This window comes from Panthera uncia, chromosome B4 (assembly GCF_023721935.1).
Source record: "Panthera uncia isolate 11264 chromosome B4, Puncia_PCG_1.0, whole genome shotgun sequence".
NCBI lineage: Eukaryota > Metazoa > Chordata > Mammalia > Carnivora > Felidae > Panthera > Panthera uncia.
The window spans coordinates 17,342,533-17,360,571 of record NC_064809.1 but is presented as its reverse complement, the minus strand read 5'-3'; the positions used below and the strand labels follow the sequence as shown (position 1 = coordinate 17,360,571).

General features: G+C 37.3%; 1 protein-coding gene and 1 long non-coding RNA gene across 3 annotated transcripts in view; one reads left to right on the top strand and one right to left on the bottom strand.

Annotated features, from left to right (window-relative positions):
* Positions 1-18,039, bottom strand: part of MALRD1 (MAM and LDL receptor class A domain containing 1) — a 788,164-nt gene that overhangs the window by 654,026 nt on the left and 116,099 nt on the right. Inside the window, exons 14-15 of the mRNA XM_049626634.1 lie at positions 12,218-12,391; positions 2,718-2,838 (exon numbers count right to left, since the gene is read on the bottom strand). Of these exons, the coding sequence (XP_049482591.1) occupies positions 2,718-2,838; positions 12,218-12,391 (295 nt within the window). The remainder of the gene's footprint in view (positions 1-2,717; positions 2,839-12,217; positions 12,392-18,039) is intronic.
* LOC125920012 (uncharacterized) lies at positions 3,424-10,543 on the top strand. 2 transcript variants are annotated; one of them, XR_007456907.1, is made up of 6 exons: positions 3,424-3,696; positions 5,259-5,449; positions 7,320-7,528; positions 8,064-8,127; positions 8,716-8,794; positions 10,129-10,543. It is a non-coding gene; the product is annotated as an uncharacterized LOC125920012 (long non-coding RNA). The 2 variants fall into 2 exon arrangements; XR_007456908.1 differs by lacking the exon at positions 3,424-3,696 and adding an exon at positions 4,179-4,312.

Sequence of the window (18,039 nt, the reverse complement as noted above, 5' to 3'; positions counted from 1 at the left end):
ATATACAGGATTTGGTACTATCTGTGGTTTGAGGCATCCACCGGGGGTCTTGGAAAGTATCCTCTATGGATAAGTGGGGACCACTGTGCACATAAATCTCAGCCAAATGACTAAGTGATTAAAGTACTGACTCACCACAGTTGGCTTCATCTGCTCCATTTGGGGAATCAGACGTAAAATCACAGAACTTGCTGGATGAAATAGAGCCTGCATCCTCACGTGGCACAAATCCAGCTTCAAAATTAAGAGATGGAGAGGACAAAACGTACTCTTCCCCTTCAGCGAATAAATGGAATGTATAATTGTTTTATGAATACTAGTTTTTAAATATGCTAAGGACACAGAAGCTAGATAAAAAGGCCAAATCAGGGGCGCCTGGGTGGCTCAGTCGGTTAAGCCGCCTACTTCGGCTCGGGTCATGATCTCGCGGTCCGTGAGTTCGAGCCCCGCGTCGGGCTCTGTGCTGACAGCTCAGAGCCTGGAGCCTGTTTCAGATTCTGTGTCTCCCTCTCTCTGACCCTCCCCTGTTCATGCTCTGTCTCTCTCTGTCTCAAAAATAAATAAAACGTTTAAAAAAAATTTTTTTTTTTTAAAAAAGGCCAAATCAGAATTCTGTTTTCATCCCGTGGATGGTGCTTCAAATGTATACATAAGGCACTAAGAATTGCTCTCAACTGTTATAGCCATTTGCATGCTGATTAAAGCCTTCCAAGGCGTTAATTCAAACACAGGGTCTAGGTAAATCTCTGGCCATCCTGCCCCACAAATATAACATAATTCATTACCAGTGGGACTTGCCTTATTGTTTAAGACCTATTCTAGTGCCATCCCTAAGTTTCTGCCCAGTAATAACACTAAATTCCACAAGGGAGATCTTATAATTACCTATTGAACAAATCTACACAAACAGTAAAAAAGGTTTTTTTTTTTTTTTTTCTCTTTGTGTAAAACAATTGGCCTTTCAGGAAAAAGTCATAAAATTTTGTCCGAATTAGAATTATGCTCTAACATGGGGCACCTGAGTGGCTCAGTCAGTTAAGCGTCTGACTTCGGCTCAGGTCATGATCTCACAGCTCATGAGTTCGAGCCCCATGTCAGGCTCTGTGCTGACAGCTCAGAGCCTGGAGCCCACTTCAGATTCTGTGTCACCCTCTCTCTCTGCCCGTCTCCCGCTCACACTCTGTCTCTCTCTATCCTTAAAAACTAAATAAACATCAAAAAAAATTAAAAAAAAAAAGATTTATGCTCTAACCAACTAAGATGATACTTGGATCGAAGAACACATAAACTGAGTTTTGATTTCCTTTCTGAAAAGATTTCTCTGTCAGTGAGATCAAGTACTCTCAGAGACTTCTGCTAATGTTAATTTTAGTGATAATTTAAAACTTTTAAGCACATTGTTGCCTCCAGTTGCATTCTCTTCAATGTCAACTTTCTGCGATTCCAATTCTGGTCATGTGGTATTTGATTCGGGGAAGGAAAATGCTAATCAAATAACATAAATAAGGTAATTCTGGTTAAACCCTCAAAAACATTAATCATTAAATCTGTTGCTTTGCACTCCTCAATGTCTATATCAAAACCACTACACATACAGAGCTTAGAAAGGTTTACTGTAAGTTCAGAACACATGTTCTGAATAAATATATGGCACCATATAAAGTTAGTACACAGACTTGTACAATCTTACCAGTGAAAGATGTCTTTAGAAAAAAGGACTATTAATTAAAATTCTTCAATCCAGTTCTCAATCCAGGACTGTTTCTCCTATATTATCCTTGATTACTGCACCTGGTTCCTGGAAGAGCGCTACTTTCCATTTACTAAGTATGTTGTTTAATGAAACATAACTTCAGAATATGTGATGTGCCTGATTTCTAAATGCAAATAATATTCGTGTATACAGACAAAAAATAAATAAATAAAGTGTGGTGGTTTGCAGGCAAAATCTTTAATGTTGTCTATTTACTCCCTCTGGAGTAGGAGGGATCAAAGGCATCAGTGTTAGGATGACAAAGTATCCACAGGCATAATGTATGCTGTTTCAACCCATTCTCAGAGCCGAAATAATGGTTCGATTTTCAAAAATGCCTATATGATTTTTACGACAATCTTTCTGTACCTTAATTGAAACGGTCTATGAAATATTTAGTCAAAGAATTAGCCAAACTCCATCTGTTACTTGAAAATACTATGTTCTGAATTTAAACAGAGAATTTTAGGGTCAGCATTTAAATTTTTGGCTGGCCTTAAATTACTTTTCCAAACCCAGTAAGTTTTTTTTTTTTTTTTTTTTAACTCCTAGGTAATTCTGAAACACGAATTTCTCTGTGTTTTCATTTGAAGTGCCAAACAAAATTAGGATAGAATTAAATTCTTACATAAGTGTTTTTATAATACGCAAAATAATTAAAATTCTTTCATAATTTTATAACTAAAAAACCGCATGTGACAATTTTAGCCACAAGGATAGAATATTATTGGAAGAGTCTCTAAAGCCTAGACTGTGAAACAGCACATACATATTTCAAAAATATGTTTCAGTTTTGAAGGATATGTGATATAATCCACATCCTGGTATTAGCTATTAGTGAGCCATATTACTGAAGGACTCTAATATATTTTAAATTTTGGTATCAGGAGGAACTAATTATTTTAATGTTTAAAACTGCAGGAACTACAAAAAAAAAAAACAAAACCAAAAAAAACCAACTCACCTTTCTTTAGTATGCTGGTACCTGGAAGTGACTTATTTGAAATTTCACATTCCTGAGATATACTGATGTCATCTAGAGCAACAGTAGCATTTGATGATAAAACCGTAGCTTCTAAAATCAACTATAATTACAGAAAAACAATCATTAAAAATATGCCATAAGTGTCTTACAATCCTATATCTTTGTGTAGAGAAGCTCATTTGCATCTGTCCCACCTTTCAACCTAATTTTAGAAAACCGTTTTGACCAGAACGTTCAAATTATAAATTTATAAAGTCATAACGGCTCTGACAGCATCTTATGTAACCTTAATGTCTTAGGTAACCTTGTTTCAATTAAAAGTTGAAACATTCATCACGACTGAAGGGTTGCCTTCCCATTGGAGCCATTAAGAGTCATATGCATTTAAAATGAGCTCTTTGGGGTAATCAACTGTGTGGTTTACAACTCAATTTAATTGAGATATGAATTCATTTGTAATGGGTCTGCTGGAGGCAGTGATTCGTTTTCGAATCAGAATATTTAAATACTAATATATATTATGTATACATATAGAGAAACCCACTTAATGAGGTAAAACAGAATCAATAACCACACATAGAGTAGTTAATATTCATAAATTAAAACACTCAGAGGCATTTAAATTTAATTTATTCTAACACTCTGAATAATGACTGATATAATTTGTTTTCTTTCTTGTTAATCACATTATTCTGTTGTTAATCCAGCATTTTAAAAAAAGAGAGAGAGAAATTATGTCTGGAGTCTTAAAGATATGTAGCGGGACTGCCAGTCTAGGACACCGTAGGTGACCCATCCCCATCTTATCAGCGAAGACCTCAGATCCCAACGATCTTACAATTTACTTAGTGTGATGCATTAACAACTCAACTACAGCGCAAGTTGTCTACAAAGACACACGTATGTATAAGATACGAGGAGAATCAAAGGAAAACACTTCATTATTTCTGTCAAGCAGGTGAGACAAAATATGGAAAAAAAGTTGGTAAAAATATTAATTACCTAATAGCCAATAATTAATTACCTCAGTTGCAACTGCTGTTTCGGATTTTGTTGGAGAAACTGGTAACGTTACAAGCAAAAGCAAGGAGATGTGAAAGTGTATGGTAATAATTTAGAACGCTCTGGGTGAACGGCTTGCTCTGGAGCACATATACTAGAACACTCTGGGTGTTGTAGGATTATGGGGTTCCAGACATGCTCTCCCAAAACATGGCACACCTTGGCATATGGCATACTTCAAGTTGGAGGAATTTAAGAATAGGCATGTGCAGGACCTGACTTTCTGATCGCGTCCTGAAGCAGATCGCAATGCCTTCATGGAAGAGGTGCCCGCCCTCTCTGTAACTGGAGGAAAGGAGCATCCTTATTTGGGAAAACAAAACGACACACACACAGAGGAACCTGGATGAACAAGCCTTGCTAAGTTTCTCCCTGTTTACTACACACAGCTCACACTCTTTGCCCTATCACATCTTTCCACGGCTGTCCACTCTTCATCAAACCTCGTGTAAAAGGCTCAGGATTAACTGCTTCTTAAGGTCTTTCTGTCCTTATTAAGGCTCCAGTGTCAGGTAAGATTTACCTTAAATAATTTTGTACATTTTCTCCTTCAGTCTGCTTTGTTAGTTTAATTTTCAGACCCAGCAAGGAACCGTTAGAGGGAAACATTTTCCTCCCACACGTAGAAGGATTTTAAGAAAGCGATGAATTAAGTAATAGAAGGAACAAACTGACTGCATTAACTGGTGCAGCCCAACTAGAGGGCAAGTTGATGTCATCTATTAAAAAGAAAAACAGCACACACTACAAAGATTAAGCTCACTTCTCAGCATTCATGCTAGAGAGACATTCATACGAATACACACGAAGGCCTGTCCTGGAATGTTTACTTCAATGTTGCTTCTGATAGCAAATGAATAGAAAAATGTAAACGTGAATCAAAAAATAAATAAATGGCTGGTTATATAAACCATGGATTACCATGCCCGTTAAAAATAATATCTATGTGCTAATATGGAAAGAACCTTAATATGTGTTTCTCGGTGAAAAATTAAATTACACAAAAAAGTTTATAGTATGATTCTACTAGGCTAAAATCATAATGGTTTTTATTTCTAGATATATGTAGTACATACATATATATTACATAAATAGAACAGAGTCCAGAAGTAAAAATAAACTAATGTCTATACTAACCTCAAGACAAAGACTCCACGGTCAGGAGGAACTATTGCCTTATCTGCAATGTCTGATACTTTATAATGAGATGTACATAATTTTAATGATTTTTCAAATTCTGATTAGAACTGGGTTTTTTTTTGTAGATTCTTAACCAACTAACAAATTTGGACTTCATAAAAATGCAGAAAATAATAACAGGTTTTAAAAAAGGATGTTGAGGTAACATATACAGGCACTGTAATAGAGAAATACAGTACGCTGAACGACATTAAGTTATTGTAATTTATTTTGGACAGCTCTAACTTTGAAACTTTTTTTCCTTTTATTCATTATTAGAATTCATCTTGAACTAAAGTCAACTAAAATACAGATGCTTAATTCTTCGGACTCATTAGACAAGCCCTTATTGACCATCATAATTTTTCAGGCTCATTACCTTTATTGACCACCATATTTGAAGCTCTGCACAACTTAAAGGAAAGCTGAAGAAAAGAATGTTTAGGGTATTTCTCCATGCCTCTAGAGAGGTACATGTTCCTATTCTTTGAATAAAGTGGGTGGGGCCCTGGGACAAGTTGAAATAGCACTATGGAATAGGTCTGTTCGATATGGTTATATCTTTTTGTCTGAAGGGAACCACTAGACTTTTGAACATTCATATTAAAATGTTAGTATAATATTTTACTTCCAAAGCCAAATAAAAATCATTTTAGGTCATCTACACCTCTGCTTGCTTACTTCTATAGAATTAAATTCAGAACTATAAAATGAAAAATTATAATTCTACCATGAATTAAAATCTTCCACATTTAAAAAGAAAAATGACCCCTTCCTTTAAAAATGTATCTTATATCTATAAATAATACCATCTGATGATTCCAAAATCATCTTGGCTATTTCTATTTTGTATTGCTTGTTTCAGCTAAGCTGATCTTTTGATTTGTGACCAAAAGCAGTTCCTTTTGGGAAAATATAGAACCAATTAATAATCAGTAAATGAGAAAGAGTTCACTCAGAAGAAATGTTTCAACCATGGGTATTTTAACCATGAATGAAGGAAAAGCAAAAACTTCATTCTGGAAGATTCTCAAGCAAATTTAAATTTCAAGGGATGGGCAGAGGTCTCTCCTTTCTAAAACTATTTTTCAGGATCTTGCTGATACTTGTTTTATTCAGTGATATTCTATTACTCCCTGAAAAAGCAAAATCATTTCTTGTTTTTGCTTTCAGGAACCAAACAACCTATAAATGTTGCTTATAACCAAGTGATTACTTTTTATATCTGAAAGGCCAAGGTAAGCCTTTCCAGAGAAATACTCAACTAGCACATTGAGATTTTGATTCTTTGATACCTTGTTTTAAAAGAAAAAGGACTAACAAAAACAAACAAAAAAAAATACAAATCTAAGAGGAAATGGAGAACGTAGGATTATACCAAATAAAGAAAAACTGGAATATACCAAGTTTTGGATGATGGTACTATCAATAGTAAGAGCAACCACAAACTTCTCTAAAGCTTACTACATACCAAGAACATCCACTTAGTTTAGCCTTGTGAAGACGGTGCTATTTTCATCCTCATTTTGTTTTTTTTAATATATGAAATTTATTGTCAAATTGGTTTCCATACAACACCCAGTGCTCATCCTCATTTTAAAGCAAAAGAAACAGAAGTTTCAGAGGTAAAGCAATTGGTTGAAGGTCACACATCTAATAAGAAAAATATGTAACCTGTGCCATTAATGATTACGCTATACTGCATTGCCAGAATAAAATAAAAAGATAACTGGTCTTTAGCAGATACTGCAGAAGAGCGCTGTCTGGTGAAACAATATTCAATGCAGTCCTAAATTAAGAAGGCCGAGGACATTGTAACGTTACGGAGACTAGACCAGCTTTTACTATTGTACTATAAATCTTACTCTTCCCTGAATCTTCAAATAATGTCAGGAAATTGTTATTGATTTATATCATGGACTGATACAGAGTGAACATGGCATCAATCATTGTGGAAAATTTCACAAAGGGTTGTTTTAAAATGAAGTCGAAAATATGACACAATTATGTATTAATAGGAAACTCAGAGTAAATCAGCTGGAAATCAATGGGCAGTACTCAGAAGAAGTACCACCTTTAGATACTAAAACTAAGAACAGCAGTTAGGGGGGAAAGAAAGTGTAAATGAAACAAATAGATTTCTGTAAAAGCTCAACATACCGAGCAAGCAGGCCAACTTAAAACTTAGTTAATAAGATTCTTCTCAATTTTTCAAGTTTTAAGTTTCATTTGACTTCCATTCTTCCAATAAAAACCACACAGGAAATGGAGAGAATATTGAAATGTTGTTAATTTGCTGTTCTTACAGAATAAAGAGTCAGCTTTCTCTTTTTCCACCAGGAAGAATGAAAGACCTACCTAACTAGGGGTGTTTATTCCTAAGAAACTCAAAGTGATTTGTACTCTGCTGTGATGTCTACCAGAAACAGTAAAAGGACCACACTGCACCAGAAGTTCATGGCTTGAAGGGCACACAGAGGTCACACAGTTTGATGCCTTTCTCCTTTCCAGTGTTCAGATTGGATTACACTGTATAAATATATTCAGAGGTTAGTCACATGGCAGGATAACTAGGTGCTGACTAAGGTCACTCTTAAATGACTCAGTCTACTAAAGTGCCAAAGAAGCTGGTTTCCAAGATATAAACTTTAAATATTTGAATATTTAAAAGCTAGACTATTTGTAGGTAGAGTACCTTCTGTTTTTGTTGTTGATAAAAGAATGAAAGAGAACTGCAGCGACCTAAGGACGCCTGTGTGGCTAAGTAAGCTAAGTGTCCGACTCTTGATTTCAGCTCAGATAATGATCTCAAGGTTTGTGAGACTGAGCTCCGCATCAGTCTTTGCACTAACAGTGCAAAGCCTGCTTGGGATTCTCTCCCTCTTTTCTCCCTGCCCCTCCCCCTGTTCATGTTCTCTCTCGCTCTCGCCCTCTCTCTCGCTCTTTTGCTTTCTCTCTCAAAATAAATAAACATTAAAAAAAAAATTGCACCTACCTAGAATCCTTATGCATATTTCGTATTTTTAAAATGCATTTACAGAAATCAGATTAAAGCCAACATAATATCTGCAATTTTTTTTCCAGCAGAGGACAAGGAAAAGAAATGGGTACAAAGAGGACAAAAGCTGTATTTCTTACATGCAAACAGGTATTATCATTATAAGCAAACAAAATGCTAACAGTTCATTCGTGGTGTGAAAACAAAGATGTTTGCCTCTCTCTGCACTTTCTCCTTGTTTGAAATATGTAACATACACGTAATAACAATGTATTAAGTACTACCACGTGTATATTAGTTGTATTAACTACAACTAATCTTGAGTGACTATCAATGTATGACTGTGTATTTTTACATATCACGTGTTTGTGTGTCTGTATAAAATCTGGACTGATTCACATCAAAATATGAACACGGGCCAGCGATTCCTTATCTCAAGTATTTGGGGCCAGCTGGGTTTTGAACTTTGAATAGTTCAGAGCGGAGAATGTTAATCTAACACATACTGTGTGTATCACATGATACTCTCAGGGAGATCAGGGTGGCACTATACATGCAAACAGCTCACTAAATGAACTCTTCAGGGGAGGTCATGTGTGATCTCTAAATTCGTTTTTCAAAAGCTTACTGTTCTCCAAATTTTAATTTTCCAAATTGTTGATTAGAGATCGTGGACCCATAACGGGCTTCTTGATGAAAGCTGAGAAGATTCTTATTTTTCTTTTAACTCACCTGCAGTTTCTAAAACAAATGTGTCCTACAGCCACGTAACAGGATTAAGGGGGACAGAAGCGGAGACGATAAAAACTTCTCCAGGGTGAATTAAGACCACGCAAGAACCCAGGACCATTCCCTCCCCTCAAAAGCCACCACAATTAAAACTGAGGCTGATTGATGTGGATTAGGATCCCCACCTGGAGAGAGAAGCCCACACAAGGTGCTGAGACTCCAGGAGAGGGATAAGGACACAGCAGAGCCAGGCTTATTTAGGAAGCATCACAAATTAGGGCACCTGGGTGATTCAGTGGGTTAAGCACCTGACTCTTGATTTTGGCTCAGGTCATGATCTCATGGTTGTGAGACTGAGCCCCTCAGCGGGCTCCACGTGGAGCATGGAGCCTGCCTGGGATTCTCTCTCTCTCTGTCCCTCCCCCAGTCATGCTCATCCGCAATCTCTCTCTCAAAAGAAACAAACATACCAAAAGAAAAAAAAAAAAAAAAAAGACAGCATCACAAATCCACTGCTGCCAAATTATAAAATCCTATCAAACCACTGGTCAACCTACAAAGCAGTTAATACGCCCTGGGTAATAAAGAGTAATCTCACTTTGCACTACAAAGCCAAACAAAACAACAACCAGAACCCCAAAGGAAGAAATACTAAAGAGGAAAACAAAATGAACTGCTGAATCCCTTCAATAACGTGATGGGTTAATGAGTGCCTCCAGGCCTGGAAAGGAATGGCATGTATTTTAACTCAAAGTATTTCTCAAATAATCTAACAGAAGACATTCTGGTTTCATTTATTAAGATTTTTAGAGCAGTTTTAGGCTCCCTGTAAAACTGAGGAGACGATGCTGAGTTTTGTGCTACACCCCCTGCCCCAATGCATGCACAGCATCCCCATCATCATCTCCCACGAGCACGGGACATTTGTTACAACTGATGAGCCTCATAATCACCCAAAGTCCATTGTTTATATCGTGGTCCATTCTTGATGTTGTACATTCTGTAGGTTTGGACCAATGTAAAATAACGTTTATCCATAATCATATTGTCATACAGAGTATTTTTACCACCCTAAAAAATCCTCTGTGCCCCATCTGTTCACCCCTCTCTTCTCCCTGCACCCCTCCAACCTCTGGCAACCACTGATCTTGTTATTGTCTCCCCAGTTTTGCCTTTTCCAGAATGCCATATAGTTGGACTCACAGAGCATGGAGCCTTTTCAGATTGGCTTCTTTCTCTTAGAAATATGCACCTGAGGTTCCCCTGTGTTTATTCATGAGGTGATAGCTCGTTTCTTTTCAACACTGAATAATATTCCATTGTCTGGATGTATGACAGTTTATCCATTCACCTACTGAAGAACAGGGATGCTTCTAAGTTTGGGCAATCACAAGGAACTCATGAATAATTATTCATGTGCAGGTTTTTCTGTGGAGAAGGACATTCTAATTCCCAATAAGTCAATTAACAATGGACTCTCAAAGATCTTCACAGTAAGTTTCATTCTAACCAAAAGCAAACCTAGTGAAAAAACTGTTAACACAGAATATAAATAACTGAAGCAAAGGGTTGGATTGTTCTGATCTTGTCTGTCCTGTCACATGTGATGGGGATTGATGCTTAAACGATTCCATGACTGGCCTTTACTGCTTTCCTATGAAGAATCACTAGATTCATAGTATTTCCTTCCACGAAATACTGTAGGGGAATCATAAATACGATCCTTGAGAATCAGGGATTTTAGAGACCTTCACTGAGTGAAGCAGTTTCTAATCATTGAACCTAGAGTCCTGATGAAGAGGAGACTCCTCTTCCAAATAAAGAAGACTAATATTTCTTGAGTGCCTACTATTCCTAGACGACATCCAAGTGATAATCACAGGAATAATAATGGCTACCTTTGTGTGTTCACTCTATGCCAGAATACCCCCTATGTGCTTTATGTGTATAAATCATTCAATGCTTACAGGAGTTCTATAAAGAATACTGACAGGAGTCCATACTTATTCCCTATTCCTCCAACTTCTAGGGACAGGAACTTCCCTGCAGTAACACTGCTGTTACTTACCCATGACTCTCCCATGGAGAGGAGGATCTAACCAATTAGTGATGTTAGAATAAGCCGGATGTGCTAAACATGCTCTTTGCCTCTCCTTCAACTCCCACTCTTAGATGCATGCATCCTGATGTTAGCTCTGGCTAATAGGAAAAGGTTTCTCCCAAAGTGTGTGAGTCCTGGATTTCCCTGGCAGAGTCCGTTGTTCTCTGGGTGAATCTATTTATTCTGAGGTGAACTGTTATTTAAACATATGGCTGAAAATTGTAAGGCATCTTCTCTAAAATTTTTACTCTCTGTCTGACATCTATATTTATCTTAACTGGTACAGAAATGAGGACCAATAAGGTATGTTATCAGGGGCTCCCAACACTCCAACAATGACCCTCACCCCCATTCACAGAATGAACAAATGTAGAGGGATTAAGCACTTACCTCACGATTATACACCTGGCTTGAACCCCAGACTCCAGAGCCCATGTTCATGGCCACCATTTTAACTTTCTCTTTAATATTCAGACTCCCCAAAAGTACTGCTCTTATCATCACTATGTGTTTTCACAGATAGAGAAATGTGAGGCTCAAGGATGTAATTTGTAATCACTTAGCAACCCATGAGCAGAACAGAGATCAGAACTCAGACCACCTTACTCCAAAAACTCTGTGTTTTCATCTATAATATATCATCCAATCTAGTTTCTATAATCGCTCCTTTCGAACGTCATCCAGAAGGTAGCCATGCCCATTTGGGCATCCATTTGATTAGCTACAGTTCCCTTCTTTTATTATTAGCCAAGAAAGTGACATAAAAGTTTGGTTAAAAGTCCTCGATATCGGGGCAGGTGGGTGACACAGGCAGTTAAGCATCCGAAACCTGATTTTGGCTCAGGTAATGACCTCACAGTTCATGAGATTGAGACCCGATTGGGCTCTGCACTGACAGCACGCAGAAGCTGCTCAAGATTCTGTCTCTCCCTCTCTCCCTCTCTCCCTACCCCTCCCTGTCTTGTGTGTGCACTCTCTCTTTCTCTCTCTCAAATAAAAATCATTTTTTTTTAAAATCCTCAGTATCAATGGGCAGCAGAAAATAAAGCACCAGAATTAAAATGTGAGCATGGTCAGGTTTTTTCACTACCTCATATAATCCACCACCCTCACTTAAAAAATAAATATTTTCCTATTATTCTTCTCTTTGCCATGCCATCCTATTCAATTCTTTGTGTTCTTTTCTTCCTCCTATTCAATTCTTATCTCCACTTTTGCTAAGCCTCCACACGTAAGTCTTGAGTACTCAAGTCAGTTTAACGTCTGTACTCATCCCTGATTGTGAATGTGCCTGTTGTATTACTATCTGAACAACTTATATATGTTATGTATGTTGTTCTCTGGAAAAAAAAAAAAGTAGTATTAAATTAACATCCTCTGTTGAGTTGTATTAATTTCTTACATGCTTACCTGAAAAGGTAGAGTAGATTCTCCAGGCTTCACATAGAGATTGATTTTTGCTTGTTTCCACTGAGATGTGGAGATTCCAATCAGATCACCTTGCTTTTGCAAATCTCCAGACAGTGATGTTCTTGTAAAAACCGAGAGATGTGAATGCCAAGACAAGTAATACCAAAATCGCACCTGTTGAAAATGTTTTTGAATGATATCAATATTCCAGTTACCTGTCTCCAGGAGCTTTTCTATAATTAAAAATATCACACCCATGGGGGAGGGGAAGGAAAAAAAAATGAGGTTAGAGTGAGAGAGAGCCAAAGCATAAGAGACTCTTAAAAACTGAGAACAAACTGAGGGTTGATGGGCGGGTGGGAGGGAGGGAATGGTAGGTGATGGGCATTGAAGAGGGCATCTTTTGGGATGAGCACTGGGTGTTGTATGGAAACCAATTTGACAATAAATTTCATATATTGAAAATATATATATATATCACCTACCATTCTGGTGTTCAATAGAATCTCCCCAATTCCCCTTTCCTCCAAACACACAAGCCCAGAAAATGCTAACTCTGTCCTTTGCATTCTGCCCTTAAGAAAAGGCTCAGGGTAGCCCTACTATCTGGTAAAGTGGTTTAACACCTACTGTAAAGACGTCTAGGGAAATGGGATACTAGCAACCAAGACAAGTTTGAGGACACGTATTTGTCCGCATCACCACGGGCAGTTCCACTCTGCTTCCAGAGGAGGTTCCATGCTCTTTCCTTCTATGAAAGGACCTTTCTCTCTTGCTTCTCATGAATCTGGGGAGGTACACATTCTTAGTGTACAAGATCAGGTTTGACTTATGTATTCCCTTTGCTGTCTCAAACAATAAACCAAAAAAAAAGTTTTGTTGAAAAATTATTTTCTCAAATAAAAGAAAACTGTAATGAGTACTTTTCATTAATTTCTTCTCATGGGGACATTATCAAAGAACTTGGGAGCTCCTATAATACTGTTAATTCATAATTTAATTCAAGTAAAGAAAACATCCTTTTTTGGGAGTGGGAGAGTGATCCTTTCACCTCCTAGTCATTATCAAAGATGACATAATTAATCTAAGGGTTTGAGCAGTTAACAGGGTAGTAAAGAAAACGTAAAGAGAGAATTATTTTGGGTACTGACAGCAGTAGCAACAACATCGAATTCAGGACGCTCATTTATCAAACACATATTTAGTGGGCATTTACTAAGTAACAGGTACTGTGTGAGGCAGGACCAACCTCAATAATTGGATGATTAACTCTATAAAACACGTCAACAAAATCTCCATAAAAACAAGTTCAGACACAGGGCATTTTTCTTTCTTTTTCTCATTAGGTCTTTGAAAAGTGCAGCCTTAGGATTCGAAGAAAACACAACGTTCAGAGATGAGGCCTCTCAGAAATAAAATCCTTCTCTTTGGATTAAAACAGACTCCTTTTCAGTTTCACCATATTTTAAATTCTTGGGTTGTTTGTTTGTTTTTTTTTTTTTTCCTTCACTGCTATCGTTTTATTTTGTTACATGGACAGATTTTAGTACACGTATGGTCTACCCATTTATTTCATAGTTGGTACCAATTCCAGTGGAAATTAAAGGTGAAAAGTTTTATATGCTCTTTTAAAAAGTTGTCCAGCTTTAAAAGATCAAGCATTCTCTGTTCCAATGTAGTGCACAGTTTTCCAGTGTCCACTTAATGGCCACAACTTGATCAAAAAATTCTTTCTGGCTATTCACTTCATTTTAGACATGACTACCATGCTCCCCTAAACTCAGGTAAGCAAGGCAGGTAAGTAAGAAATGTAAAGGCAAATAGAGTGTTTGATTAGATTTTATGGAAAGGGAGGATTTACGTTCCTCACGGACAATTAAATTTTAGATCCCTGTTAGAGTCTTAGCCTATTCCTAGCTTGTAAATATGCAAAACAGAGCTTTAAACTTAGTAGTACAAGAGATATGCATGCCCTATCAGAATTTCAAGCTGTCAAACTGTCATTCAGTACATCACCAGTGCTAAGGTATTTCAACAGTGTATTAAGAGTAAATACCAATGGGATCCATATTTCACAGGATAAGAGCTCAAGACTTATATTTAATTTACTACTTTAACAGACTCGGCATTGTAAAGAATTAAGGAGAATTCTTCAGCTTATTACAGACAAAGAAACCTTCCAAAGTTTTTTTTTTTCAAATTTAATATTGGTAAGAGTGAAATCATTGAATAAAGTTATTAATACAACTGTGATTTCAGATAGGCACCTGTCAAGTGCACAAGCTCTGTGCCTTTCAATCTGCTACCCACTGGGGGTAGAACACTAAGTCATGAACGTCAAATCACCAGGAGTGTCACGAATTCCTTGCAGAATACATTACGGCAGTTTGTATTCAGATTTTGTTAATAGGTACTTTTTGGAAAAGAAGAAGAGGTGAGCAGGACTATTGCATCAGTGCTTACGTAAACGTCTGTAAACTTCACCAGAGAATGAAAAACACTGCTCTGTGTCAGAAAAGGTACAAAGCATGAGGTGTCCTTAGGGACTCCAGAGTTTTATGGGGGAGAATGAAAAGAAAAGGGAACAATTAACTAGAATGCATACAGTGGCAAAGATATGAACATAGTGTGGTTATTTACACACAAATTAATTAAAATGAAACCAAATGAAAGATCCACTTCCTCAATTATAGTCATTACAACATATGTTCAAGAGTTATATGTAGTGAGTTGCAACCATTCTGGACATAGCAAAGAAAAACTTCTATTATCATAGAAAATTCTATTAAACAGAACTACAAAAACAGGTATGTTAAGATTATACCAACCATTTAAAATGTATTTACTACTTACAATTCTAAAAGGAAATTATTTTTGCCATCCATGCCTGATTCAGTAAAAAGTAGTAAGATAAATGTTAATATTTAGAAATGTTTTACTTCTCTTGGTTTTCACTAAGGCACGGTTTATATGGAGTGTGACTGGGCAAGGCACTGAATTAGTGTATTCAGGACAATTTCATGTGGTTAAAAGAGCTTCCAACAAAGCAGTTCCTTGAATTGCAAATTGGAGAGGGAAAAAAAAGAGGGGGAAGCTCAAACTATTTTATTGGTTTTAATTGTATCCTCTGTGCATTATTTATATTTTTTAAAATTTTCCAATCATCATTTTTATTACCAAAGGAAAGGACAGCTTTTCAGGTGACTTACGCTAATAGTTATGAGTACAGGTGAACAACTAAGCTTGCAAGGGTAATGGCCTTGGCTACACCACTTGCTCTTTGGTTCCTACAGTGCCCCGTGACATTCTCCGGAAGAGTGCCCAGCTCTACAAAGGAGTAATTAGGCTCTCTGATACGTAACTCTGTGAAGTGACCTAACGGGGCATTATTTAAGAGTTTATTAAAATGATTTCTTCCTATTTGTTTCATTTGATTTTGGTCTGTGCCCAAATGAATCTCTACTCTTCAAAAATTCTGCTTCTTTCCTCAACTTCCCTAGAATCTTTCTTTCGACGGCTCCTCCGTCTTAGAACTCCTTGGCCGGATCTTCATGCCCTTTCCAAGCTGCATTCCAAATGCTTGGCTACCCTGCCTTCTCTGCCTCATATCGGACCCTGCCGAGTATGTGCAATACCTGTCTTATCTTCAAGATATAGAAGAAAGAAGAAGAAGGAGGAAAGGGAAAGGAAGAGAAGAGAAAAAAGAGGCAAGAAAAAGAGAAGAGAGAGGAGAGAGAAAAAAGAAGATATCTTTAGTTCCTCCAAACTCAGCTGGGAGTTAGGTCCGTGCTGGGAACAGGATCATTCATCACACACGCACACGCCCGCACACACACACCCGTAGTGATTTTTCTGACTCCTAGTCATAATTATGTTTTTGCCTGAGTATTCTTCCTCTGAATAAGCTTAATTAGAAGTTTAGAATCTCCAGTAAAATATAATCTGTTGTCGGGGTGCCTGGGTGGCTCAATCGGTTGAGCATCCGACTTTGGCTCAGGTTGTGATCTTGCAGTCAGTGAGTTTGAGTCCCACATTGAGCTCTGTGCTGACAGCTCAGAGCCTGGAGCCTGCTTCCGATTCTGTGTCTCCCTCTCTCTCTCTGCTCCTCCCCCAATCACGCTCTGTCTCCCAAAGATGCATAAATGTTAAAAAACAAATTTTTTTAAATATAATCTGTGGTTTTAATTTATAAGATTAGCCTCCATGTGTTTTGCTCAGTTTTATAATATAATATAATCTGTGGTTTTTATTTTAATATATATATATTTTAAATATAATCTGTGGTTTTAATTTATATGATTAGCCTCCATGTGTTTTGCTCACGCACAGGTGGAGAGAGTACCTGCTCTACTTTCCCCCATACCATGTTGTTTCCTCTAGAATCCATCCCATATGCTAACATCTATCCTTGGATTAAACAAAACGATCAGGGAATGAAGTGTGGTTGCACCGTTCCAAGCCCCACTCCGTAATTACTTGATTTTTTTTCTTCTAAATTTCTCGTTGAATGTGAGTTCATCACTCTACTGGGAGAACATTACGAGACATGGTCTTTCAAAACTTGTCGAGAGAACTGTTATAAGTGGATTATGATTGTTATGCTGTACTCACCCTCTTGGAGCACTTAACACTGAATTGCCATCAGAATCCCTAAAACCGACATTTCACTGGGGCAAGCGCATACTTAGGTGGTCCCTACTGCATTCCAGGCATCCAGGCTGTGAGCAGGTAAGCAACGTGTGTGTACTGAGTCAGAGAAAGAAGGTTTATGTTGTGATCACCATGTACACTCAGGAGAGAATTCCCCAAAGAACTATTTTTGCTTTGTAATTTTTACCACCTTGAATCTAAACCAAATGATGGCTCATCTGTCTCTACTGGTTGCTGGAAAACTTAGTTCGAACGTGTAGCCTGGCTCTAATAAACTTTATTTGTGGAACCAACCCATCTCTTGCTTCATCTATCTTTTCCCTGATATTCTCATTCACTTTTAAAAAAAATTACGATTTCTTTTGAATTCAAGAATATTAAAATAAGTGCAAAACAAGCTGAAATTTATTTTTTAAACAGATGAATATGCCAACTAGCTCTAAAGCAGAAGCTTTGTATTCTCAATCTTCCTGCTTTTGATGAATTGTGAAGTCCTAAAAGTAATTTTGTACAGTAACTCAAATATGAGAACTCAGAAAATATTAATACCTAGCACAAATATCCTTCATATTTGATATTTCCTAGTTAATTCAAAACAGTAACTACACTTCAACATCAGTAAGAAATGGGAGCCTCTGGTTCCCATGTGTTGTTCGTCTTATCTCCCGGCTATTCCAAGGAAACGTGCTGAGTTTCCAACAGTGACTTGAAGGGACTTCTGATACTTTTAAATTAAAGTCCACATCTTGAGCAAGGTGGGGGAGCGGGGGGAGGTGTAAGAAAAATTGTGCATGTTGATGCCATGTGCTGGCTATAGGTTAAGGACAAGGGAACTTGTGCAAAATGACTCCACAAGCCTGTTGTTAGAAAAGAAGACTCAAAAGAAAGCCTCATGTTTTTAAAGTCCTTTCGAAAAAAATGTTCTCAAGTGTATCAGCTTCATATGATTATGTAGGGAAAAGTGTCATTTCATAAAATGAAGACATTAGTCGTATCAAAGCACCCAACTATAGTTAGCTCACTGCCTCAGTTTACCATGTTATAATGAAGAACAGTGCTATTCCACAAGTATAACTATTATCAGTATGTTCCAGTTAGGAAAATTGACAAGATTTTCTCATTACTCAAGAAGATACGAATTTGGTTGTTTCGCTGTTCTGTAAAGTACCACA